General features: G+C 40.2%; 1 protein-coding gene across 6 annotated transcripts in view; it reads right to left on the reverse strand.

The window, feature by feature from the left end:
- Positions 1–1,107: 1,107 nt before the first annotated feature.
- Positions 1,108–26,367, reverse strand: part of KCTD7 (potassium channel tetramerization domain containing 7) — a 29,335-nt gene continuing 4,075 nt past the window's right edge. Inside the window, exons 1-7 of one of the 6 annotated variants that reach the window (XM_077836760.1) lie at positions 25,276–25,343; positions 23,710–23,823; positions 19,875–20,058; positions 19,032–19,201; positions 15,664–15,842; positions 14,123–14,495; positions 12,118–12,436 (exon numbers count right to left, since the gene is read on the reverse strand). In XM_077836760.1, the coding sequence (XP_077692886.1) occupies positions 12,352–12,436; positions 14,123–14,495; positions 15,664–15,842; positions 19,032–19,201; positions 19,875–20,009 (942 nt within the window). In that variant the 5' untranslated portion in view covers positions 20,010–20,058; positions 23,710–23,823; positions 25,276–25,343 and the 3' untranslated portion in view covers positions 12,118–12,351. Of the gene's footprint in view, positions 7,514–12,117; positions 12,437–14,122; positions 14,496–15,663; positions 15,843–19,031; positions 19,202–19,874; positions 20,059–22,359; positions 23,005–23,709; positions 23,824–25,275; positions 25,344–26,367 lie in introns of those variants that run through there. The other 5 variants (XR_013348280.1, XM_077836757.1, XM_077836759.1 and 2 more) reach the window with 5 other exon arrangements.

Here is a 26,367-nt window from a genome sequence, read left to right on the forward strand (position 1 = left end):
GGCATTTTCCAGACTGGGCAGCCCGATGAATGCTTAGGAGGCATGTTTTATTTATGGTGCTTGCCTCAGGGAGAAAAATAGTTAAGATTACTTCTATTCAAACAAAAACAGTTTCCTCCCTCCCTCCCCAACTGCCTTTCATTGACAAAGGCTCTAACTTTCACCTTTGGGTCTGAAACCGTCCAGCTCTCACCACAGACATGAGCGGTGCTTGTTGGGTTGGTTGTGCATGGGGTGTGGGTTTTTTGGTAAATTCCGGTTAAAAGAATTGAGCTGCATTTGACTTATTGAGCACATGCAGCTCAGCAACTACCATTAAGCTTCTTGCTCCTAGTTTTAGCGTTGTATAGCATGTGGCAAGAGCTGCAAGTGGCTAGGTAGGAAAAGAACTATCAACTGAATTTGAATGAGGTGGTGGGGAGGGATTTGTAAATGTCTAATTGAAACAAGCGCAAACTCTTTCCACCACAAAGTGAGACTGTAAACACTGCATTAATCCTTCTAGTGGGAATCGCCACCACCTAAGTAAGTTTGAACGGGTTGTGTAGTGTCTTACTTCTCACCCATAATCAATCGTCTGTTACACAGAGGACCCTAGGTTCCATCCACTCCTCTTGATAAGCTGGGGAAGGAGGCACTGCAATAACAGAGCAAGGGAAGCATCTCTCATGCACAACAGCCCCAACATGGGCATACCAAAGAGAAGAAAGCAGGCCATTGATGTCAATTAGTCATGATGCTCAACAATATTTCAGGAGGTAGTAGTGAGTAGTGGGGCAGAGTTCCAAGGCTATGACTTCAGCCATTGATTTCCCCCCCCCCCCAAGATACCAGAGCTCAAACCAAACACATATCCAGAAAGACGACAACAGGAGCAGCACTGGATCCATTAAGTCAAAGAAAAACCCTACCTATCCTATGAATACCTTTAATGTTTTAGTTAGTGTGTGGCAAGGCCATTTCTGTCTCTACTGTAGATAAAATCCAATAGATTAATACTTTGTTCAAAACTTTCTGAAATCAGATTTTGGTTGAGAGGCTTTTGTGCACATCTATATTTGTTCAGATTATAAAAAAACAAGTTAATATATTTTATTTCACAACAGACTATACATAATTTTTTTTCTTTTACACATTAAATGAAATACATAGATTACATAGTTTACATGGAATTGAAAATACATAATAAGACAAAGTGCTACAATATCCACAATATTAAATTAACATTAATCACAAACTTATTTAAAATGTAAAAACAACCCCACACATTTGCAGACACTGAATATCTCCAACTTTCAATCAGTATCTAGGATTGGTTTTTCAAAGGCATTCAGGATTATAATGCATAGAGACAACATCTTGCTGACAAAATGTAAAACATGACAAAATAAAAATCCTTATAAAAGCACTATCTGTAAACTCATACTAAACCTGTGAAAGTAAAATGACCAAAAATTCTTGTCCTGGAAAGTAACATCCATCTGAAGATCTGTATATAAAATAAATAAATAGAATTCCCAGATCAGACTCAGCTCATTCACAGAAAGAAAAATGAAACAACCTTGAGGGTTTGTTTTTAAAAATGTTAAACAATTAGAAAATTTAAAGCCATCTTAGATCTCCTCTATAGTGCAAGGGACAATCTAAAAAGCATTACAAAAATTTATTCTTTTTTGAATCTGTAAGTAACTATACAGATCAGCATAACTACAAGGCTCAGTACTTCCAGTGATTACTTAAAGCCACCTGTGTCCAAAGTGTCCCGGGCACTAGCTCACAGAGGCTCTGGATGTGTTGGGAGAACTTCATGCTATATTCTGTGCTTTGTATCATTGCCCTTTCTGGCTGATGATCAGTTGTATGACCCAGTACTTCTGCACTGAGCTTTGCCACCCAGGAAGCACAAGGATTCTAAGCACAGGATATGGCATGAAGTTCTTCCAACACATCCACAAACTCTAAGCGACCTTGGCTGAAACTCAAGCAGGGGAAACCCTGCCTCCATGGACATAGTTCAGTCTAAATCTGATCCATTTCGCCCCCAAACTAACCTGCATTACCTTTCCACTGAATGCATCCGATGAAGTGAGCTGTAGTTCACGAAAGCTTATGCTCAAATAAATTGGTTAGTCTCTAAGGTGCCACAAGTCCTCCTTTTCTTTTTGCAGATACAGACTGACACAGCTGCTACTCTGAAACCTTACAACAGAAGAGACTCACATTGGAACCAGGTGCAGACAACCCAGATTAGCCAAGCTATCCACCACCAGGAACAGATCCACCGACAGACTTCACAGATGCTATGATGGAGACAAACATTTCTTTGCCTCTGGCACTACCACAGCATGAGAATTCAAAAAGTCTGTATGATGCAAACTATCAGCTTTGGCATGAGACTTTCACCACCAGTGCATCTGTCTTCCCTATCATGTCATTTTCCCCAGGTCATCCATAAGCCAGGGTGACCTGTGAAGATAAAGCTGGGGGAAGAATGTGCCTCGTTGACCACTATTGCTGACTGAGGCCAAAAGATCATGACCTGCCACCATGTTTATAGAATCAAGTCCTAATTTAAGATGAACAACAGGAAGAGACACACACACATATGATGTAGTCCTCAGGATCTGGCAAGTCCACCAGTAAGCCCCTCAGAATCCCAAAGTATGGGCATCCTTGGCCTAACTTCTTTACGTTACTAAAAACAACCTGCAAAAACTATGAACTCGCTTATGTGTAAATTGATGTTACTTTTAAAAAATTACTAATGCTCTATAGGGAGTAAAAGGAGAGTGGTGAAATAAAGGGAGATGCAACAGAAATAAGATGACACTGTTTGACTCAAGGACACCTCTTCAGTGTCTCTATAGCAACTGCCAACCGATAACTTCAGGGATTTTTTTAATTAAGGTGTATTCTGGCTCTCACTGTAGATATTGAAACTCCTGCATACAAGATAAACTTTCTAAACCTAGAGCATTTAAGTAGACTACATATGTATGATTTAGAGGTTAGAACAAAGAGCAGGGAACAAGGAAGAATCCAGTCACAGTCATTACTTCCATGTGTGTCCTCAGGCTAGTCACTTGATCTCTTTATGCCTCTTAAAGCTGGAAAACTGGAAGGGGGGCGGAGGGGAGCAGTATCTCACTGAAATTGTCATTCATAACTAGAGTGGGGAAATAAGTTATGAAATAAAAAAACCTTCCCAATTCCAGTGTTCGTAATAAAAAGTGCATGCTAAAAGCACTGGGAAGGATGCATTATAGAAAAATACATCAGAACATAGATATTCAGTCATGAAGCATAAAAATATATTGGAAACCGTAAACAAGAAAACTGGTTAATTTCTGCCATGACTTTTACAGGGTATAAATCAGGATAATTTGCCCCCAAAAGTTTCAGTAAAATTTGATTTATTACTGTTTAACACAGTAACCATTTAAAAAAAATAACCTTAAAGTACCACTAACCCTTTGAGTTTAGCAAAGTGTCTGTGTTAAAATGGCACTAAAGCTAGCCAGGCTGTGTATTCAGTAAAATTAATGCATCCTTGGATACACAGAAGGCTTTGGCTCTTACTTTCAAGGACTTGTATTACCCAGCTCCACTATGCTGACTGCTATGTCTTGCGGTTTAATCAATCGTCATTCTAAGCAAAGGTTTGTAGAAATACATTTCAATTAGATTGCCAAGTACATGGTTAGATCCTCTTTAGGGACTTGCTTATTAAGAATCAAGGAAGAGTTCCTGTAAATAACAGACTGAACTTTGTATTTGTTGGAATGCTTTCAGGTTATGCCTATTTGTCTAAAAAGGTGGGGGGGGCATATAAGCTAAAGCAAACCTCACTGCAAGAATCCAGAAACCAATTGCTGATGATCATGATAGAATTACTTAATTCAATGGAAGTTTTCCACACATAACATTCCTAAACACAGGAGAGACATGCTCTAAAAAGCATTCCCCTGGCAAGTGTTCACAATCATTTTCATGGGTTAGCATTAATCCAATTAGTCCCAAATATCCACATGCTCGTCTGTTCCACGCATTTGAATCTTCTGAGACTCCAGAATGGATGATTAGTTGAACTATATTTTACAATTGACCATATATGGAATATTTTAAGTGTCTGTACCAGCCAAACACACATACATTAGGATACAGAATGTTCAGTTTCTGCAGCATATCCTGGCTAACTACGTTCAAAAGGAAAATTGTTACTGAAGAAAGTTAGTGATCAATATTTCAAATAATGTTGACATACACAAGCAATTTAAATAAAATAGGGATAGTCTATAGTCTAGGGATAGGTATGAGCACAAGGATAGGGAACCAGGATATCCTGCATGCTCACTCCAGCTCAAACACGATCTGTGGACTTGGACAAGTCATTTAATCTACCTGACTCAGTTGCCCTATCTGTAAAACAGAAAGGCTAGCTCGTGACATGAAACGGCTATTGTGAGAATTCAGTTGTCAATATTTGTAAACTGCTTTGAAGGTTAAACACCATACTCAGGGCTATGTATTTTAATTATTTTACACGCACAATTCCCACTGACAGTAACAGGAGTAATGCATGTGTAGAAACAAGAGACCTCGAAATGGCCATACCAGGCTCTAAGAACTACATATTTAAAAGTCACAATAGCACATTTAAAATTCAGTCTGAGTCTGATCCAGCAAAGCATTTAAACATGTTCTTAATGTCAAATATATCCCATCAAAGTTTATAGGCTTGTTTGCTGGATTGGGGCCTACATGAATTACATTTTAGACACATTTACCCCCTTTTGAATTACACTGCAAATGTAAATTGATACTTCTGCTCATTCTCAATGACCCAGCTAAATATTTATAGAAAAGACCTAGTATATAATAACTGTGTTAAATAAAAGAAAGATAAGAAGTCTAGAAATACAAAATTACGGTCAATGCACCATTCTTCATTTATGCCCTCAAACAAATGCACACACCATTTACTGTGGATTTTTGTGCAGCTCAGTTTAGATACATTGAAATATCTTTCACACACAACACTGATGCTGGCTATGTGGAGGGCTTTAGGGTTCATAGGTGACCCCTGTGGAAAAAATAAATTATAAACGTCCTCCCTGAGTGTCTGGCAAGAGTATCCCCAAGCCCCTGCGCTAGTCTCCGCTCCAGTGAGTGCTTGAAGCCGGGAAAGCCAAAGTAAGAAAAGATGCCTACCTACAGCTTTCAGGTTAATGAATTCATTCTTTGTTGTTACTAGATTGTACAGTATTCCCCTGATAGACTCCCTACATTTCTACACAATCTGTCAGGGCGACTCCAGAACATTTTTGCTGTGCAAATCTGAATCTTATTGCTTCTACCATTGGCAATACTTTAAAAAAAAAAGTTACATGCTATGTTGAGTGTAAAGAACAGATCAGGAACTAGGTTTCAAAACAGTTTACAAAAACAAATCAAGGGTCTCAAAGGAAAAACAGGAACACGGAAGGGCGGAGGGAAAGAAGTAAACTGTGCCAGTGGCTGTTAGCCAGTCTGCATCATTAATCAACAAAGATGCCAGCACCAGGGGAACAAAATCTCTACACCCATGAGACAAAATGTATAATTTATGTCCCAAAAAATTCCAACTATTAATTACCACCTATTTTAATCCACTATTTAGCTGCCTATACAGCTAATGTGTTCTGCTCTGTATCATAGCCAGGCAACCCTCATGTAGTATTGTGGTATATAGGCAAAAAGGGCCATTATGAGCAGCACAAGGAAGGCTCATTGTCTCGTTTTGTTACATTCTTAGGTCCTACGAATCTGTAGTTACCTTTCAAGAAGCAATTGTCAACTAGTTGGGACACTAAAACATACCTTCCTTAAAGTAAAATAAACCTCATCCCATTCCTGGTGGGTGCCTTTCATAGATATAACATTTTAAAATGTACCACTTCGCACTTTTAATATTAAGCTCTCAAAGTACGTCACAAAGATGAGGAGGTATCGTTATTCCCTTTTTACAGATGTGAAACTGGAGCACGAAGAGGTTAAGCAACTTGCCCAAGGCCACACAACAAGTCAGCTGGAAAACCAATAACAGGATCCAGGTCTCTTTGCTCTGTTCAAACCACTAGCCAATGCATATACAGAGGTTTTTAAGAGGCTAATAATTTTAATGCAAATATTTGAGCATGCAGCAACCTAAAAAATAATTAAACAGAACTCAGTTCTTAACAATTTCTCTCCCCTAAGTCATCACAATTAGCAGAGATTTCACTGTAATCCAGCTTTTGCAATTTGCACACTGAAAACAATTGGAAGGTTTACATGAAATATTCCACTCACTGTTAGCAGGTTCCCTTCGGCATCACTGGAGAACGAAAAAATGATAGTCGTCCTCTCCAAAGATGCTGCGAAAGATGCACCATACTTCTAGGTATGTACATTTGGGGGCTAAACAGGCTGCACTTACCGTTCCTCTGACAACAGGCAGGGCAGCGTGACATTCATAATAAAACGATGTTGATGACATGAAACAATCACATGATCCATTTATCAGAATGGAACAGAGGCCCTGATGTTTATCCAGATAAGCGAGAGATTCTGCACAGGAAATATACCTTACAAGTGTTCAGATACTGCAGTGACAGAGTGGTATAAATACTCAATGTCTACACTTTAATGCTGCAGCCGCACTGCAACAGCACTTCAGTTTAGACACTACCTACACCGATGGCATAGGTAATCCACCTCCCCAAGAGGCAGTAGCTAGGTCAACAGAAGAATTCTTCTACCGCTGTCTATCCTGGAGTTAGGTTAGTATGTTTCTCAGGGGTGTGGATTTTTCATACCCTGAGAGATGTAGGTATACAGATGTAAGTTCCTAGTGTAGACCAGCCTTTAGACTAGGCAGAGATAGAGAAATAGGCAGATAGGCGGAGAGATGTGCAGGGACATAACTGAATAGAGACAGAGTGTTTAACTAATGGCTTGTCTACACAGGGACATCCAGGAAAAATTAATTTGAATTAGCTAAAATTGTGAATATGAAGTGGACTAGTTAAACCAAATTAAAATCCTGCAAGAACCTCTTCATTCAAAACTTGCAATGGCCTTAATTCAGTTTGGAAGTTAACTAAACTAAATTGAATTAAGGCCACTTTAATTCTGAATAACAGCGCCCACAAAGAGATTTAATGAAGTTTAACTAATCCACTTTAAAATCACACCTTTAATTATCTGGATGAATTTTCCTGGATGTGCCTGGGTATAAGCCCTAAGAAAGGTTCTAAAGTCATTGAAAAAAATTCAGTGTTATGCAGATGTCTGGAGTCATTATACAACTACACATCATTCATTAAATATATATGAGGGTTAGCTGATCAGTGTTTGTTTTGTTTTATTTTTCAAATTTAGAACTTGCAAAATGTGATGGTATCTGCCAAGAAAAGTTAAGTCAATAAAGTTATTTAAAGCAGTTATCGGAGTATACTCCCCTGACATCCTCCTGCACAATTCTTCTCAGTTTCTGTCAAAAAATGAACACATATTAGGCAGTAACAACATCTAAATCACGGTAAAAGATTTTGTTTAGAACAAGTCCAGCCAATAGCAATATTGTCAACTCTCACAAATTAAAATCACAAGACACAGAAAGTATGCTCATAATGAAAGCACAATGGTTCTTATGTCTGGGCTTTTCTTTAAACTGGACTTAAAGTTTTCAATGTCTGGTAGAGAATGTGGTAGGGCTTTAATTAAGATACAAATGATACAAGAACAAGTTTTTCTTCCTCCTGTCCATTTCTTTTTAATATAGTGAACCAGAATAAGTTGGCATGTAATCTACTGGCACAAATGTTAGTGCCAGAATATTACCTCATGAAATAAACATGATCAAAAAGAACAAAATCCCCATCATAGCTTCTCTTGAAATTTCTAAAATGTGATCAGAAGATAGTCAAGCCCAAAAGTATGCTTTTAATCACTGCAGCTGAGATTCCCATTTCTGTCAACAATGCTGAAACTCAGACCACAGCAATGTTCCATTTATACAAAGACATGAGAATTGGGCAAGCACCACTGAACTACCCAGTTCATGATGACTACTTAGTCATTAAATAAAGCATTTCTCCTAACAAGAAGCTTAGGCTCATAAGTTTCATATTTTGGATCTGAAGGAGGCTGTTTAGTAAAAAGTTCTGTCTGTGGCTTAAGGATCCCTTCCCCTACAAAGAAACCAAAGTTGAGGAGCCAGCTGACAAGTGAAGAACTCATTCAAGTCTTCACTCAACTTAGGGCTTGTCTACGCTACAAAATTTAAGTCACTTTGTCTAATTCAACCTCAAGCCTCCGAATTAAGTCAATTGTGTGTGGCCACACCATGCTCATTGTCCCGATGGAGCGCGCCCTCACTAGCAACGCCTACATCGATGCACAAAGCAGTGCACTGTGGGGAGCTATCCCAAAGTGCAACTTGCAACAGTGTGTTGGGAATTTTGTGCAATGCCTCATGGGACCAAAATGTTGCACGGGAGAATGGGAACAGTGCATCGGCATCCCATGATGCACCGTCCTCCCTCCCTCATATCAATGGCAAACAACCCAGCGGTTTTCACACCTTAAAACTGCCACGCGTAAGCCATAACCCCAGAAGCATGGAGCCTGCTTAGTTGTGCACTCTTGCTGTGAGCATCTCAAAAACCTCACGCCTCTGCCTGCAGTATTTCCAGAGCTGAAGTAGGGTCCGCCACGCGGAACATCGCGATGTCCTGCAAGCAGCCCTGCTGCAAGCCACTGAAAATTTAAAAAAAAATAAAATAAAAAAAAATTCACAGTTGGTGCTGGCAGTCACAGAGCAGCTACACTCTGTTGAGCACCGTTTCTGGTCCCGTGAAACAAGCACCGACTGGTGGAAATGCATCGTTTTGCAGGTATGGAACGACGAGCAGTAGCTGCCGAACTTTCAAATGCAGAAGACCACCTTCCAGGAACTTTGTGCAGAGCTTTCCCCTGCCCTGCAGTTCAGCAACACAAAAAGGAGAGCTGCTCTAACAGTGGAGAAGCAAGTGGCGATTGCTGTTTGGAAGCTTGCAATGCCAGACAGTTACCGGTCAGTGCAGAAACAATTTGGAGTAGGTAAAATCAACCGTGGGAGCTGCTGTGTTCCACGTGTGCAGGACTATTAATCGACTTCTGCTACGAAGGGTAGTGAGTCTGGGAAATGTGCAGGACATAGTGGATGGTTTTGCCGTGATGGGGTTCCCTAATTGCAATGGGGCGATAGATGGCATGCATATTCCCATCTTGGAACCAGACCACCTTGCCAGAGAGTATATAAACCGACACTGAGATGCCTATAGTTATCCTGGGGGAGCCAGCCTACCCCTTGCTCCCATGGCTCATGAAGTCATACACCGGCTGTCTGGACAGCAGTACGAAACGGTTCAGCTATAGGCTCAGCAAGTGCAGAATGGAGGTTGAATGTGCCTTTGGTCATTTAAAAGGGCACTGGAGAAGTTTACTAACCAGGTTGGACCTTAGTGAAGAGAACATCCCCATGGTTATAGCTGCCTTTTGTGTGCTCCATAATATCTGTGGGGGAAAAAGGAGGGGAAATTTTCCGCAGGGGTGGACAGTTGAGGCAGATTGCATGGCAGCCATTTTTGAAGAGCCACACACCAATAAGAAGAGCACAGCAAGGGGTGCTGCGTATCCACGAGGCTTTGAAAATCCGTTTCAATAATGAGGCACAGTAATGTGAGCTGCTTGTCTGCACTGTGCTTTCCCAAACCTTCACCTGCCTTGCATCACTGTCCCTGCAAAGCCAACCCCCAACCCACTCCTTCTACTCAATAAAGAACATGTATTTCTCAAATCCATTTACTTTATTTAACAAACATAAGATGGAAAACAGAAAAAAAAAGTTAGCCTTGGGGAAAAGGGGTTGTAAAGTTGGAACAGGAGTAAAATTTTTAGCTGTTTAACATAACACTGCATTCTAGACCATTAAAGATCTGTGAACGAGCACCTTCTGTTCCTTGTACCCTCCTCCTGAGGTAAGTGAAAGGGATAATGGACTTTTCTCCCATGACTAATGGAACGCTTGGCGGAGGGTGATTCTGTGCCAGGCGATATTGGCTGGCTGTCCACCAGAGTCTGCAGAGGGACTGTACCCTCCTGCTTCTGTTCCTGTAGTTCAACCAGATGCCTCAACATGTCTGATTGGTCCCTCATAATCCAAAGCATCTCATCCTGCACCGCACACTCTTGCTCACTGGAAGCTTTCCTGCTCTTCATGTTCATGTCTAACTTCTCAGACAGTTAAATCCTCCACGCTCTCAGCTCTGTCTCAGCTGTCCCGGAGGTGTTCATTATCCCGGTGAACATGTCCTCCCGTGTTCTCTTTCACCTTCTTCTAATCAGTGAAAGTCTGCTTTCAGGTGTTGATGACATGCCAAAGGACACATTTCCAGCTGGGGGTCAGTCATGGGAAAAAAGAAAGGAGCCATTGTACATGCATAAAATGTTTCCATAGCAAAGCTGTTTTCATTAAAAAAAACAAACAAACCCACTTTTATTACACTAGGTGCAAGCCATAACAATCAAAATCCATAACTGTGCGTTTTGCTGTTCCAGCCATGGTGAATAGCCCCCCAAGTCACGGGTGACTGCACTTTTAATGAAGTTTATGGCAGGCTCATGTCGGAAGCAGAGGTAGCTAGTCAAACAATGGCCTTTCCCCATAGCACCACGGGAAGCTGTTTACAAACAGGGCGTGGGGGGCATTTTCACTCTCAAATTGCAGAATCTCACATGTGGGCCCCAATCCTCTATCAGCCACTTAAACTACTTGTCAATCCATGCCGAGAACAGTAAAGGCACATTAGCGGCCATGTGGTTTGGCGATGTGGCATCTGGGTTGGGGGAGGAGGTCTACATGCTCTTTTTTACCCCTTGTAAGAGCACTTTTACTGAGAACTTCAACCGTTTCCCCTAGGTGACCCTATGTGCTAACTGTCTCCTGAGGGTAACAGAGGCGGAAAGGAAGGAGATGCTGCAAGCGTCTGGGTATGTACCCAGTCTTTATGCTGCTATGCTATGTACCACAATGATGCCAGCAGAATTAATTCAGGAGTTGCATGGGGAAGCGTCCTACTGTGGTGGAAGAAATAAGACTGCCCTGCCCAGAAATCTTCTGCAAAGGATTGCAGAGTACCTCCATGAAAGTGTCCTAGAGATATCCATGGATGATTCCCGGGCTAGCCCAGTCCACACAAACAGTCACTTCCGGGGGCCACCCTTTGCGTAGCTGGAGCAGCCTCTTGTAAGCAGAGAGCCACAGCACCTCACTTTTTCTTCACAGTAAATATGCAATACCACTGAATGTGTGCGCCCGCTAAAGTTTAACTGGACTTTGATTGTAACTGTATACTCACCAGAGGTGCCTTCCCCAGCATCATGGTGGGTCACCATGATGTCCTGCAACCCACAGGGCTCCAGGGTTAAAAATATTTCCTGGATCTTGGGGAGAATGGACCCACCGCTCACCTGTCTCCCATTCTCCTCTTCCTCATCCACCATATTGTCCTCCTTGTTGTCCCTAGACTCACACACCTGTGATGTGTCCATGTTGCTTGTGGGGGAACTGGTAGGGTCACCCCGAAGAATCGCATGCAGCTCATTATAGAACTGGCATGTGTGGGGTTCAGCACCAGAACGACTGTTTGCCTCCCTTGGCGAAGTTCTTTTATTTTCACACGGCACTGCTGTGTGTCCCTCATGTAGCTCTTCTCCCCCATTCCATGAGCGATCTTTACATAGATGTCAGCGTTTCTTCTGCTGGATCAGAACTCTGCCTGCACAGACTTCTCCCCACACAGCGATGAGATCCACCACCTCCTGTGCAGACCAGGCTGGAGCACGTTTGAGGCATGTAATCTCCATGATTAGCTGTGCTTAAGCTGGCATGCTCCCAATGCTGATCAAACAGGAAATGGGAAATCAAAAATTCCCGGTGCTCTAGCAAGGGAGGGGCTGTTTCCTGGGTACCTGGCTGCAGTGCAGCAGATTGAGAATGATCTCCAGAGTGGTCACAGATGAGCATTGTGGGACACCACCTGGAGGCCAATGAAGTTGAATTACACAATGCCTCGTCTGCACTACCTTGAAGTCGACCCATGAAAATCAAATTAAGTGCTCTGCCTCCCGTAGAGGTGGATTACAGAAGTCAACATTAGAGGCGACTTGGTCAGCATAAAGAACCCGGTAGCGTAGGCACATACATTAACAGGTCAACTTAAGGTGGCTTCCTTCGACCTACCTCTGCAGTGTAGATCAGGCCTTAGTGAACTACCTTGGTTAGTTTCATTTGCCATTTCTAGATTGTTTCAGTTTCAGATTCTCATGCACTAATAGGTTGGTGTTGTTTTTCTCAGACTGAAGGGAAATCCTAACATTTAAAAAAAGATTCAACAAAATTAAAAAAAAAAAAAGGGACAAAATCTGTTTATCTCCCTTCCCCCTTTTCCTTTCCAAAACCTAAATTCTAGTCCTAAACCCGAGCACTTGACACTGTTCCTTTACAAAGATACAAAGTCGTGAGCCCCCCAAGTACAGCCTTATAAAGAAGAGATTACAGTAATCTCTTAAATTAAACAGTATGGATGAGGGCTAATCAATTTTTTTTGTTCAGAACATGCTATTCAAAGACTCTTACTGAAATTCTTGATAAACATTTTACATGCAAGTTGCCTTCCCAAAGATCTTTCTGGTCAACAAATTAGATTAATCAACCCAATGAAATGTAACACAGCAGCCTACAATTTACATAAATATTTCCAAGATTAAATTTTGAGACCAACCCAAGTGACTTTCCTGAAACAGTGGAGATGATTTGAGATACTCCATATTAATAGTAATATTTCCAGGATTTAAATATATTCCTACATTTTGGATAAAATTATGTATTTGAGCTTTCAAGAGAGACATTTACAAATTTCGGTATTTCAACTATCACTTTCAGGGAAGAAAGATGATCCTGGGATAGCCTCTTTCAGTCTAAAAGGAAATCTGCTACAGAGACACATTAGCTGGTAGCCGGAGAAATCTTTAAAGATTAATTACAAAGTCAACAATTACACTTCTTATTGCTACAAACAGGGATATTCATCATGTAACTTAATTTTTTTTTCAGGGCTTGGCTTATAAAGTCTCACCATCCAGCTTCCATTTCAGAATCATGTGGAATTATCATTGGATCTGGAAGAGTTAAGTTTACAGTAATTCATATATTTGAGTGCCCATTTTATCTTTGCTAATTGGGGCATACCAGTAGGGTTCTCCCATTTTCCAAAAACCTTTCCAAATGACCCGTCTGTATACAGCTTCTTTTTTGTAGGTGTAATAAACATTTAGAATTTCTAATGCTGAGAACAGGCTTTCTGTGAATTGTAATTTGTCCTAAATGTATTAAGGAATGTAGCCTGAATTTGTTAGATGTTCTTCTGGTCATAAAAATGGAAATAATTGAACTATTATAATACATATTTGTAACGCAGAGTCTCAATAAAGCTATTTTTTGAAAAACTGAAATAATCACAACCAACATTAACATTTAGGACATTTTTCCCTTATTTATTTAAACTACCAGGTATTTCTGAGTTGCATTATCAATATCTTTGTACCGGAGTGGTATTTGGCTTTATAGAGTGATCAATCTAGCAGAAGTGACTAAAACCATTACACCAGCTGGTAAAATTGAAGCCACAGATGTTCTCAAATGGTGCTAGCACCACCAGGAGCCATGACTTTGCTCCAAAGAGAGTGAAAGTTGCACTGTCCACTTTTCAGACCCTGCTGTTACAGAAAAGGCACCAAGCAGGTGGGGACCTTTCAGAAGGTGTCAAGTTAAGATACCTGAGCCAAGAATCTTGTTTCAGGCTCGTTTTTTCAAGACATTATCATGTAACAGGTTCCCATTTGCTGAACAGCTAAGCATTAGCCAACATTTCAGCACGTCGATTCCAGTGCATCTCAGCAGCAATGCACTTCCAGAGACATATTGCAAAAGATAATATTAAAAGCAATTGTTGTCTAGAAAAGACTTTTTATGCACTTTCTGAAAAGAATAACTCACCACCAAGTAATCTTGAATTCATAGATGGGGCGCTTGCAGTAATAATGGTTTATCAGATGTTTATCACACACACCAATGCACTGATGATCCACAGCAATTCCCTTGTCTGACAGGTCTGTCACAATACAATGCAGAAGATCGTATACATCAGCTACAGCCTCCCAGGGTCCAAAAGATACATCTACTTCACAGTGATGTTCAAACAGTTTTGTCTCACTTTCACTTCTTTCAAAACGTAGAGAGTTGAAAAGTGGACACTCATATGGGGTGATGGGCATTTCTTCCTTGAAAACACAGATCTTCAACTTTGCAAATCTTGCTTTTCTCTGCATGGCTCTAAGCTTAGCTATTTCAATTATCCGTTCCAAGTGTTCTAAACAACAACAAAAGTTACAAACAGTGAATGTCATGCAAGGAACAGAACACAATGTTTTCATGTGGAATCTAATTACTGCATCAAAGTGGCATGAATTATTCTTAAAACAATGCCAGAGGCAACAAAAGATATACTCAAGGGTTGCTTGCAGTTAGATACGGCCTACAATAATGAAATTATCCATATTCATATTGAGAGTTTAGTGTCTGTGATATTGATTTTATATCTTATGTGTGCATGTATATACCCCTACTTTAAATTCCAGTTATACACAACCTTATGATTGCAAGCTTTATGACGACTGCTTGAGCAGTATGCCAAAAGTTCAAGTTGTGAAATAACCAAAGAATCACAAGACTGAGAAAACTCCGGTTTTTTGGTCTTTAAGTTAGGTGTGAAGTCACATGTATGCATTATTCTCTTCAGTCCAAGGCTGGTCTCAGACTAGCGTATTTTTAATATAAGCTGTGTTCAGATAAGATCTGTTGGTAATGTTATTATGTGTCTACAAGGAACAATGCAAAACACAGTAGTTTTGCTATTGTCTCAAAAAAATTGATTGTCGTCTGTAAGCTCTTTGAGGCAGGGGCCTGTTTATTGTATGTCCATAAAGTATTTAGCCCATTTAGGCACAATACATGAAATAGTAAATAGCTGTTGAAACATTTCCTAAAGACCTTGAACGCACAACCTCTTATGCAAGGAAAGAGATGCAGGCCTCAAGAGAGCCACCAATGCAGATTCAAAGAAATAGTTTTGTTCAAGAATCTCTTCTCACACTTTATGGGCTTGATCCTGCTCTCATTCAAGTCTAAGGAAAAACACTCATCACCTTGAATGATGCAGGTAGAAGTGCTGTGTGGGGGCTTCAAAGATGTCAAGAGCTAGGATGTTAGAGCGTAACTACCCAAAAGCAAAGCCAAAAACTGAAGCTTGGAAATGGAAATCAGAAGCCTAAATAAGTTTGAGGATCTGGGTCAAAATTACTCCAGTGTAGAGAAAATAGCATCAGAACCGCAGGACTTTCTAATAGTGTTAAGTGTTCTGAGGTAAATACGCAAAGGGGGTTTTCATGAACAGGAAGAAAGTAAACTCAGTCTTCTGAGCATTATTTATACTACACATACTAAGATACAATATACATTGTCAATATTCTTTAGTTTACCTTTGTAATATGGCATTAAGCCCAAGAAAGCTTGTCTAACTTTTTCTCCTTTAAGAGGCTGGACTTCCTCTAGATTGTCCAGCAATGGTCCTATGGAATAATATTGAGCTTCCTTGTAAACTGACCTCACCCGTTCTCTCGGAGGCAGGTCACCAGATCGCAGAAAGTTAAGTATGTCTCTAAACAGAAGGGGGGAAAATATTATTCAATAACAAGTCTTCAAAAAAATTTTGGGAAAAAAAAGAACTTAATTGTTAATCTGACATGAAATGGAGACACCATTTTACTCAGTCCAGCAATTTTCAAATTCAGAAGGTAAGCAGCAGCTCTCATTCTTATATGAACTGTGAACTCTATTTTCAAATGCACATTTTGAGTTGCATTTGGCATTTTTGAGCCTCCAGCGGGAAAATGTGATGTATGTGAAGCTAGCAGTGTTGGGATCCCAGTTTAAAAACACAGCAAACAAAACATTCAGGATGGTTTAATCTCTTAAACTGAAACAGGACACAGATTATAGTCTCTCACTGACAACACAGTGATAATTTTCAGAGTAGCAGCCGTGTTAGTCTGTATCCGCAAAAAGAAAAGGAGGACTTGTGGCACCTTAGAGACTAACAAATTTATTTGAGCATAAGCTTTCGTGAGCTACAGCTCACTTCATCGGATGCATTCAGTGGAAAATACAGTGGGGAGATTTATATACACAGAGAACATGAAACAATGGGTGTTACCATACACACTGTAACCAGAGTGATCAGGTAAGGTGAGCTATTACCAGCAGGAGAGCGGGGGCGGGACAGGACAGGACCTTTTGTAGTGATAATCAAGGTGGGCCATTTCCAGCAGTTGACAAGAACATCTGAGGGGGAGGAGGGGGAATAAACATGGGGAAATAGCTTCATAGATACTAAGCTCAGAAGGGTCCATTATGATCATCTAGTCTGACCTCCTGCACAACGCAGGCCACAGAATCTCACCCATCCACTCCTGCAAAAAACCTCTCACCTATATCTGAGCTATTGAAGTCCTCAAATCATGGTTTAAAGACTTCAAGGAGCAGAGAATCCTGCAACAAGTGACCCGTGCCTCATGCTACAGAGGAAGGTGAAAAACCTCCAGGGCCTCCTTCCAATCTGCCCTGGAGGAAAATTCCTTCCCGACCCCAAAAATGGCGATCAGCTAAACCCTGAGCATATGGGCAAAATTCATCAGCCAGATACTACAGAAATTTCTTTCCTGAGTAACTCAGATCCCACCCCAATTCCAATTCAGCAGTCTCTCGGTGGAGTCTGTTTTTGAAGTTTTTTTGTAGCCCACGAAAGCTTATGCTCAAATAAATTTGTTAGTCTCTAAGGTGCCACAAGTACTCCTTTTCTTTTCACAGTGATAATTGTATTCATTAAGTACCCGATTTTGCTAAAGAACTATGTGGGCAGATCCCTCGGCCCACTGAAAACCTCACTAACATTGAAGAGCTCCAGGTGGGGTTGTAATGTCTGGCTGTGGAGTTGTCTTTACAGGATTAGGGCCTTCTGCAATTATTCTGACAACAGAAAGAGTGTTTCATTTGAATGTGTTTAACAATGGTTTAGATCAGAATGCTTTGAAGATAGAAAAACCACTTTACAAACATTCACTAATTAATCCTATTAGTGAACATATGACCTAAAACAAAGAACACACCTGCTACTTGGCCCTTCTTTATAATGTTGCAGGAAATATATAAAGTGCTGGTTTGGTTCGATAGTGTATATCACAATTAACTCAATTTCCAATAAGACAGTTGCCAGCAATAAGAAACTCACAAATGCCAACACTTGTTTTCAAATAAACAAATCAGCTTAATCATACTAGGAAATTCTGTCTTGATATAGATTGCACTTTGTGGTGGATTAAGGAACAGCACTGACTGGCTTTGAAGAGAATTAGGTCCTCAACTGGATAGATGAAGAACATCCCTCTGGGAAAAGTATTTTGGAAATGAGGTTAGAATGTCCAATATATATTTCTACAAGCAAAGATCTGATCATGAAAAAGCTTATTATTTGGAGTAGCAATTACTGCCAACAAGTGGAACTAAATATTAGCAGAATCATGCTCAAAATAAATAAATAAATAAATAATAAAAAGAAAGCTACTATCTTGTTTGAGACCTTTAGAAGGATTATAACAGAGCTCTGAATATAACACTACCAGACATCAGCAATTTAAAAGAAGTTCTTTGACCCCTGCATTGTTTTCCCACCTATAATATGTAAACAGGTCTTTTTAAAACAATAAAAAATTATTATGCTTACTTTCTCACTGGTCCAGGGAGTAGCTGGTCCACGTGCAAAACAAAGATTAATCCTACTACATTTTGCAGAATTTATTTGTTGGAAAGTGAAAATCCCCGAAAGGCATAAATTTTACCTAAACCTTCAGCTTTCTAAAGTGCATTATAATTAGAGCTGGGCCAGATTTCAAACAACAAATTCTCTTTCAGAGAAAATCTGGCAATTTTGGAGGTGAATAAATATCTGCAGGCTTGAAACAGTGCCACACATTTCATCAGCATGTAGTGTTAATCTGTTCACCTGAATTTACATATACCTGAAATTCAGATATGTGAAATTCAGGCAAATAAAAATGCAGACAACAGAAAAGAGGAAAAAAAAAAAGATAAAAATTTGCAATTTTATCCAAAACAAGATTTGGCCCCTCTAAGTATTATAATATGATTAACAGGGAAGAATGTTTTACACTGAAGTCAAGCTTGTAAATTAGTCAGACAACTAGCATTGTGTTTTCCTTAACAGCACTGTTATACTCTAAACTTGGACGAATCTCTACAAATGTTCCATAAAACATTTGAAAATCATAACAACCAAAAAGAGGACTTTATCAAATATCCTAGGAACATCACTGCCATCCCCTTTTAGGGTAAAAACAACAAGATAATACCAACAAAAATCACAAAAAAGAGGCCACAATCATGTTATTACAAGAAATGGTGTCAAATACTCAACTTTTAATGTACAAGCAACTTGGCTCCCTGGATGGAGCTTTTTTGTGTGTTTGTATGTACACACACTTCTGCTGAGGACTAAAACATTGTTCAGGTTTTTTTTGTAAAGTGAGTTACAATAATTAGTTTTTAAATAATAGGGTTTTTTGCACAACAACATACCAAGAAATCTGACAGTTTTCTGGAAGAAGTTTAAAAACTGTAGTTGCATGTTAATCACACCAATCTTTGATAAAAAGATGCAATTCAAATGGGATTGAATCAGAAGACAGGCAAGAATTCATTTGCATTCTTAAAATTAATGATTCCTAACACAGTAACAGTTTCAAAATTAGAGTAATAAGGACAATGCACATACCCAAAATAAGTTCCATCTCTGTCAATAAAATATCTGCCTTGAGCATCTGTTGGAATGTAGTGTCTTCCACTAAACATAGCAGCCAACATGGTATCTTCACAGCGTCTTAGTGTTGACAGCCTGGTAGTGAAATACATGCCTCCTACATTAAGCGGAACAACTTCTGGGAACTGGAAAAGCAATCATATCACTATTTAAAAGTTATTCTGTGGTGCTTCACAAACATGTATATGACAAGATCCCTTGACCCACACAGAGGAGAATCTCTACGAAACACAGGATAAGATTACAGATCCAAGATGGCACAAAGACACAGTCTGCGAGGAGATCGAAGTCTGAAGGTTTCATAAAGAGCGGAGGAATAGGGAGAGGGAACCTCCTGGCACAAAGGAAGGAGGAGACTGTTCCAAGCATAGAGCCGCTGCATGAAAGGCAGTAACCCAAGAGTGAAACAAGGTAATGAAGGAAGCAGTTCAGAGAAAGAAATGAGCGGGGAACAACTTTTGGCAGATATAGGTCAACGAAGAGTTGTGCTGAGTTTAGAGGGTAAGAATTACCTATATTTACAATAAGGCAGCAAGCACTTCTCTTTCTAGGGTAGAAGACAGCAGATAAATCCTAATGTGGATGAAGGGAGGGTATGGGTTTCGCGGGTAATACGCCTGGCTATCATGCAAAAAAGGAGTTCAGTTTCCTTCACCAAGCTAGTTGGCAATAGAAATTAAACTAGAAACTCTTGAGACTTCAGCATGAGAAATAATGGATTCCCGGATACTGTACAATGGAGGCTCAAATGTAAGCACCTCACCAGCTCAGAGGAGAACAGTCTTACACCACTCTTACCTGCTGAGGCAGCAAGTGCCCTGCCTGAGTTGCAGTAGGAGTGGCAGGGTCTTGGAAATCATCCTCTGCATCTGAACTCGACATGGCATCGTCCAGATTTCCACTGGCTTTGTTCTGCCCTGTGACTACCACCATCCCTCTGGCTCTTGTAACCAGGTCTGCCGGGCAGACAGCCGTGGCAATGCTAAATGACAGACAAGACCCAAATTATCTGGATACTTTCCCTACCAGCTGCAGACAATCACAGGGCTGACAGAGACACATAATTGTCCTGCTTTGTACAAATAATTTAGGACACTGTTATTATTGGGAAGTGAATCATTAGAGGGATGATTATTATTGTGCTGTGAGTCAAGCTCACAGATGCACATATATCTGGAGGAATGCAGTCTGCCCAGCAGTGCCAAGAAATCTCCTGTCAGACTCAGAGCAGGAGAACCCCTGTCACTGGCTGAATAAAATGCTGATTTTCATACGCTGCCCAATTCAGTGTTTGATTGGCTTAGTTCTTTTCAGCAGCAGAGCTGTCATTTCCCAGCTGAATTCCAATTAGCTATTGGTTCACCTGCCGCTAAATTGCAATTGGCTGTTTACAGAGTTGTGTTCTGAAAGCTGTTCTCTTATTGGTTGGACTGTGCTGTAGTAATCCCGTCATTGTTTACAATAATGTTGTCAAGTCATTTAATCATCTTGCATCTTTCAAAGCAGTTTTGGCTCTGCTGTGTGTTAGTGCAGTAGCTTCAGATGCTTATAGCAGGGCTTTCTGCACATTGTGCTTTACCTGAAGGCTTCTGGTGCAGTTCTACCAACTCATGTAAAATATTAACCCCAAAAAACGAGCTACAAATCTAGCATTCTAACCACAAACACGTTGATGAAGTTTTCCTGTGAATTGAGTCTCACACTGTTGTGAATTTAGACCGATGCAGCATGATGTGGATAATAAAGGCCCATCTTATGTAGCAGAAAAGCGAGGCCAACCAGGTGGAAATACTGTGCTCTCTTCTGTGCAGTGTGAGAGGGAATTAGTAAGGGAGGGAACAGGGAAGACAGCAGGCAGCATTGAATCCTCCTCTTTTGCCACCACTCTCTACACTTTGTTTTCTCGCTGTGGTCTTTTGCTCCTTTAAAAAGACTTGTGTACATTCTGCAAGTGGAAAAACACCACAGCTTAAACAACTTTTTAGATTTCTAGCAGTGCATGAAACATACACTTTGTTATCCTATTATTCTCACTTAAGTTTGCAGCTGGTTTTTACGTTATTACTCTGGGCTGGATACTGGTATTTTGTCACGAACGGGACTGCTCAAAGCAGCAAGCATCACTCCAATATTAGGACCTTTGCTTACAGGTCTTATCTTTCTCTCACATTGGCATTCTAGCCTCATTTCCAACACATCCACAGGGTGTCCTCATCATCCCTCCAGCCTGGGGACTGAATTCCCTTCAAAACCCATCACCACTGCTCTCAGTCTGTCAGAAAGTAAAATAAAGAAGCTCTGCAGTTTTTAGTATAACCAACCTGTGAACTGTATTATTAAGCAGTTTTTATTTCCATTTCACAGGAAAACAGGCTACCAGTAGCCTCTCCCACAACAATTTAGCTCTTTGTAATGAGCTACCATCTGCTTCCACCCCACATTCCTACCCTTTCTGGTTGAAGGAGTATGAGTTCCTGGAGTCTTTTCTCCATTCTCGGATCCCGTCTGCAGTAGTCCTTCAAAACCTAGCACTTCAAGTGTCTCTTGTTTTTAAGCTTCTACATTAACAGTGATCTGCTTCCTTATCGGATGTCACTTATTTATCAAAGCCAGGCTGCTCACAGGTAACAGATACCAGCACTGAGTTATTTAAAAAAATAAATTAATAGTAATAATATGACCAAATCATTTATCTGAAAGGGAGTGAGAGAATTGACTTTACCCTCTGCCACCTGACCAAAAAACCCCTAATTTTGGACCAGCTATCCCTGATAGCGTCCACGTATGTCTACAGTAGCTTTTTTAAAAAAAACTGCAACCATCAGCACCCCCAATGTCAGATACACCAGCGCTCTCAACTTGGCTATGTACTATAATACTTATATGGCCTCCCATTACCAAAGAATCTGAGCACTTCACAATCTTTACTGTGTGTATCCTCATGATATCCCTGTGAGGAAGGGCAGTGCTATTGTCCCGATTTTACACAGAGGAAACAGAGGATCAGAGAGGCTAAGTGTCTTGCCCAAGATCATATAGGGAGTCTGTGGCTGAACAGGTAATTGAAGCTAGGTTTCCCAAGTTAGCATCCTAACCACTGAAACATTATTCCTGTAGGAGAGTTTCAACCACCATCAATGGTTACTTAGCAGGCTATGTGAAGTGAGTTTGGTGGTCTAACTCCTGATCTCAGGGGGATCCCATCAGACACTACAGTGATGGACCAGCATAAGAACCCACAGAGAATAGAATTTAAACATTATAAAAAAAATTAAAAAATCACCAAAACTAGCAATCTTGTTGGCAGTCTCAGCCTTGTTGTAGCCATGCTGGTCCCAGGATATTAGAGAGACAAGGTGGGTGAGGTAATATCTTTTACTGGACCAACTAGTGCCAGTGAAGGAAACAAGCTTTTGAGCTTACGCAAAGCTCGTCTTCGGGTCTGGGAAAGGTACTCAGGGTGTCACAGCTAATACAAGGATGGAACAAATAATGAGTTAAAAAGAGACTATTCAAGGTGCAGTGGGCAGTTAACATTAACAACTAATGATTTAATGGACATAGATACCAAAATACCTTCTAGAGGTGAGTCTATACATCCAGCTCAGATTTGAGGAATGCTGAGGGTAGAAAGCCTCCCATACTATATCTGTCCTGCAGCTGGAGAACTGTAGTCTCCATGGGTTGTCAGTTCAACACCTTTCACTGGCCCTAGCTTCCATTAATCCCCAACCCCCTAAAAAAGTGTTTTTAAAAAGACTGAACGAAAAGGAAAGCATGGCTTATAATAGCAACAGCCACCTCAATGTCTTTCTGACAGACACGGCAATAGATGAAAACAATCAAAACAAGCGTTTCATGAAGCAACCAACTGGCCTCTATTTCTTCTGAAAAGGAAACAGTTTAATTTTTCTGCCAGTTGATGTATCGCAAGCAGAATTGACCCCCAACCAGCCCCAAAATAAAAATCTTTAATTATTCATGATGGGAAATACAGACCTAACAGAAGACTGTATTATCCATTAATAAACCTCTCAACTTTTAGCTTTGGAATAGCTCTTGGTGCCAAATATTTTTTTACTTGAACGCTCCAGCTATATTAACTGCAAAGAATTCCCTTCTCTACTACTCCAAAAGCAACACACACCAGAGTACTTTGCATGTGCATACCACTGGGGATATTAACCATTCTCCCAACTCACTTTTAGCACAAAAGGAGGGGTAAGTACCTTAAAAGGTCGCTTAGCTACTATATTTTCATATTCCACCGTTTGTAGCCTCTTATCTTGAAAATATTCCATTTTCCCTAATCAGATTTCCCTAAGAACTGCTTGATCCTACCACCAATATTTTATTGGATGTTGAAATTAACAAGGTAATTTCTTGCCTAGTGACTACACATATTTTTAACATGTTTATAGGAAAAACTGTCAGTATTTCTTTTCCATAAACATCCTAGGGAGGAAATATACAGTACTGAAGATAACAGATTACAATCATTGTGCGTATTACAAAAAGATACACAACTTATTTTAAAGAGTACAGCATAAAGGTTTATAACAAGTGTCTTATGCTAGTGGAATGTGTTTTACATCAAAAGGCACAACAGGAACAGAGTTAACTCCACACTCACCACAAATGCCAGGGAAAGTTTCCATCTGTTGGAGCCAGGAAATGGGCAAGATGATTTAGTAGAAGATCTCCGAACAAACAAAATGTAGCATCCTCAATTAAAGACCTGTGAAAGCTAAAGCAATGGAGCAGATGCCCTTTTTGTAATGAAGATAGCTAAAAGCATCACTAGACCCTACATCAATATTGAATATCCAGGTGATTTTGCCTGACGGAGCATATCAGTTTTGCCTAATGGAGCAGATCAGACTGGGACCCTAAAACATTGTGTTTGCTCTCTGCAGCTCAAACACTGCAAACGTAAAAGAAGAAATCATGGTAGAGGCTCCATTGGGAGATTTGGGATTAGTAACATTCAGGAGCTGGAATTACTGAGATTTATATACTGTTCCCACAGAGAGTCCTGCAACAAAAGGTGGGAAAGTAATAAGAGGAACCCTTTCCTTGGAGAACAGCTCCCTCAGAAGACTTGTAATCAAGGGAACTATCCTCAACCTCTAGTCTTTTGTCCAGAGCCAATTTATTCTAATTGGTTTTCACGTCTTCGGTTAATTGTTCTCTCTTAACCCTTCCAGTTTCCATCTTACATTTTACCTGCAATAGTCTATGCTCTTTCCTATTGGCTTTCCATTATCTGAAGGGTAACTGTTGGGCTTGAGTTACCTCTTGAACCTTGCCACTTAGGCATTCTAGTGATGTCTTTGCCTTGCAGCTTCCTTTTTTGTTTAGGGCTAGGCATTCCTTCTGGAACTCTGCAAAGATATCGTAGCCTCCATGCTAAATCCAAGGATTTTAATCTATTTATGTTTGATTTTAGATCCTTTTTCAATAGTTTACACTTAAAAATTTTTTTTTCTCCAAAGTTTAGCGTCATTGTTTTATGATTCCACGTCCAAGGATGAAGAACTATATTGCGGTCACTATTATCTAGTGGCTAGAGATCATTCTTGACAACACCTGAGGGAAACACATTAGTCTGAGACATTAGTGACCAGACTAAAGAACTACATTCAGCTTCCAGCACTGAGGTGCCATGTGACCCTCTGGGCTGCCCTATGTGGTCAACACATGGAGCAAAGCATCATAACAACCTGTGACTTTACTTGTTCAAGTTTAACAGTATCTTCGCTTGGATTCAAAATAGTTTGCCTCAGTAAACGTAAGACAAAACGGCTCTGCAGCACAGAGGCAAAGTATTATGAAGTCATTCAAGGACCAAGAGCGATCTGGACAATTGGACACAATCTGGTAGAAACAGAGGCAGTTAGTCATCTAATATCTTGTTACCTCTCCTGGAGCTTGGAAGAAAAGCATGTTGGCCAAGGCTGTGGAGGTGGACAAAGGGGAAGCAACAATCGTGGTACAGAATAGGTTAATAACAAGACGGGAAACTGCAAACTAGAGTAATCAGCAGAATGTGAGAAATAGAGAGCAGAGGATCCTATATTTCTGCTAGAAATACTGCTATTCCTTTACTACTACATTTTGGTGTGAACAGAGGTCCCTATGTTTGCAGGGCTGTGGGTGTATCTGACTACACAATATCATCCCAACAAAGAAAATGTACTTCTTTAATATTTTATACAGCTTTGCATCACTCCAAGTTCCTTCTTTCAAGCTGCTATAAAACCACCATTACAGAGTGGATACAACTATGCAACAATCTTCCAGAGGAGATCAAATGAATCCACAATCTGACCATCTTCAGGAAACATTAAAAAAAAAAATTTTGTAAATGATTTTTCCGCACAAATGAAACTCGCAATTCAAACACCACATTGATTCCCAAATTCTGATGACCCTCCACCCCTACAAAAAAAAACCTTACCCCTAAGAGAATTTTGACCCTTGAAAGGGAGAAATGAGTCCATGAAGTCCACTTGGGACTTCACTTTTGGGCACTACAAGGCAGTGTTGTATAATGGATATAGCACTAGACCGGAAGTCAGGAGACCTGGTTCTATTCCTGGCTCTGCCATTGGCAGGTTGAGTGACCTTGAGCACATCAGGATACCTCTGTTTTGTCTCAGTTTGCTCCATCTGCAAAATGAGGATAATGATATTGACCTCTTTTGTACAGTGCTCCAAGATGTATAGATGAAAAATGATAAGTAAGAGCTAGTATTATTATTGCTATTGATCTTACACGTAAGGTGCTCAGATACTCAGCAGATGGGCAGCAGAATAAAACCCTAAAATAGATTATTTTCCATCACTGGCAGAGTTTACAGACAGACCCCGCAAAGACAAATTATACTTCATTTCCTTGGCAGTGGTATCTATCTGTGTTTAGCTGATCAGATGATTTTTTTTTTTTTTTACCTTTTTTTTTTTTTAAACTAAGACGATCCAACCTCATTTACCCAGAGCATATGGCCTCTGAGAACAGAAAATGGGTTTGTTGCTTTATCAGATTGTAACGCGTTTCTTGGTCTGACAAACAGGACTGGCCTAGAGACCATGCCACATATTACTCATATGCACAATAAGAAACATCTGCATTGCAAATGGTAGAAATGGGCGCTGACTGTAATTAGAAAAACATCTTAGAACTACAAAGATGATGAGCTTTCATTCCATAACCCTCTTTTCATCACAATATAAAATGCACAGGCAAATATATGAAGGTAGAAGGACTTGGCTTTGGCAATTGTTTTAA

This window comes from Eretmochelys imbricata, chromosome 17, assembly GCF_965152235.1.
Source record: "Eretmochelys imbricata isolate rEreImb1 chromosome 17, rEreImb1.hap1, whole genome shotgun sequence".
Lineage (NCBI taxonomy): Eukaryota > Metazoa > Chordata > Testudines > Cheloniidae > Eretmochelys > Eretmochelys imbricata.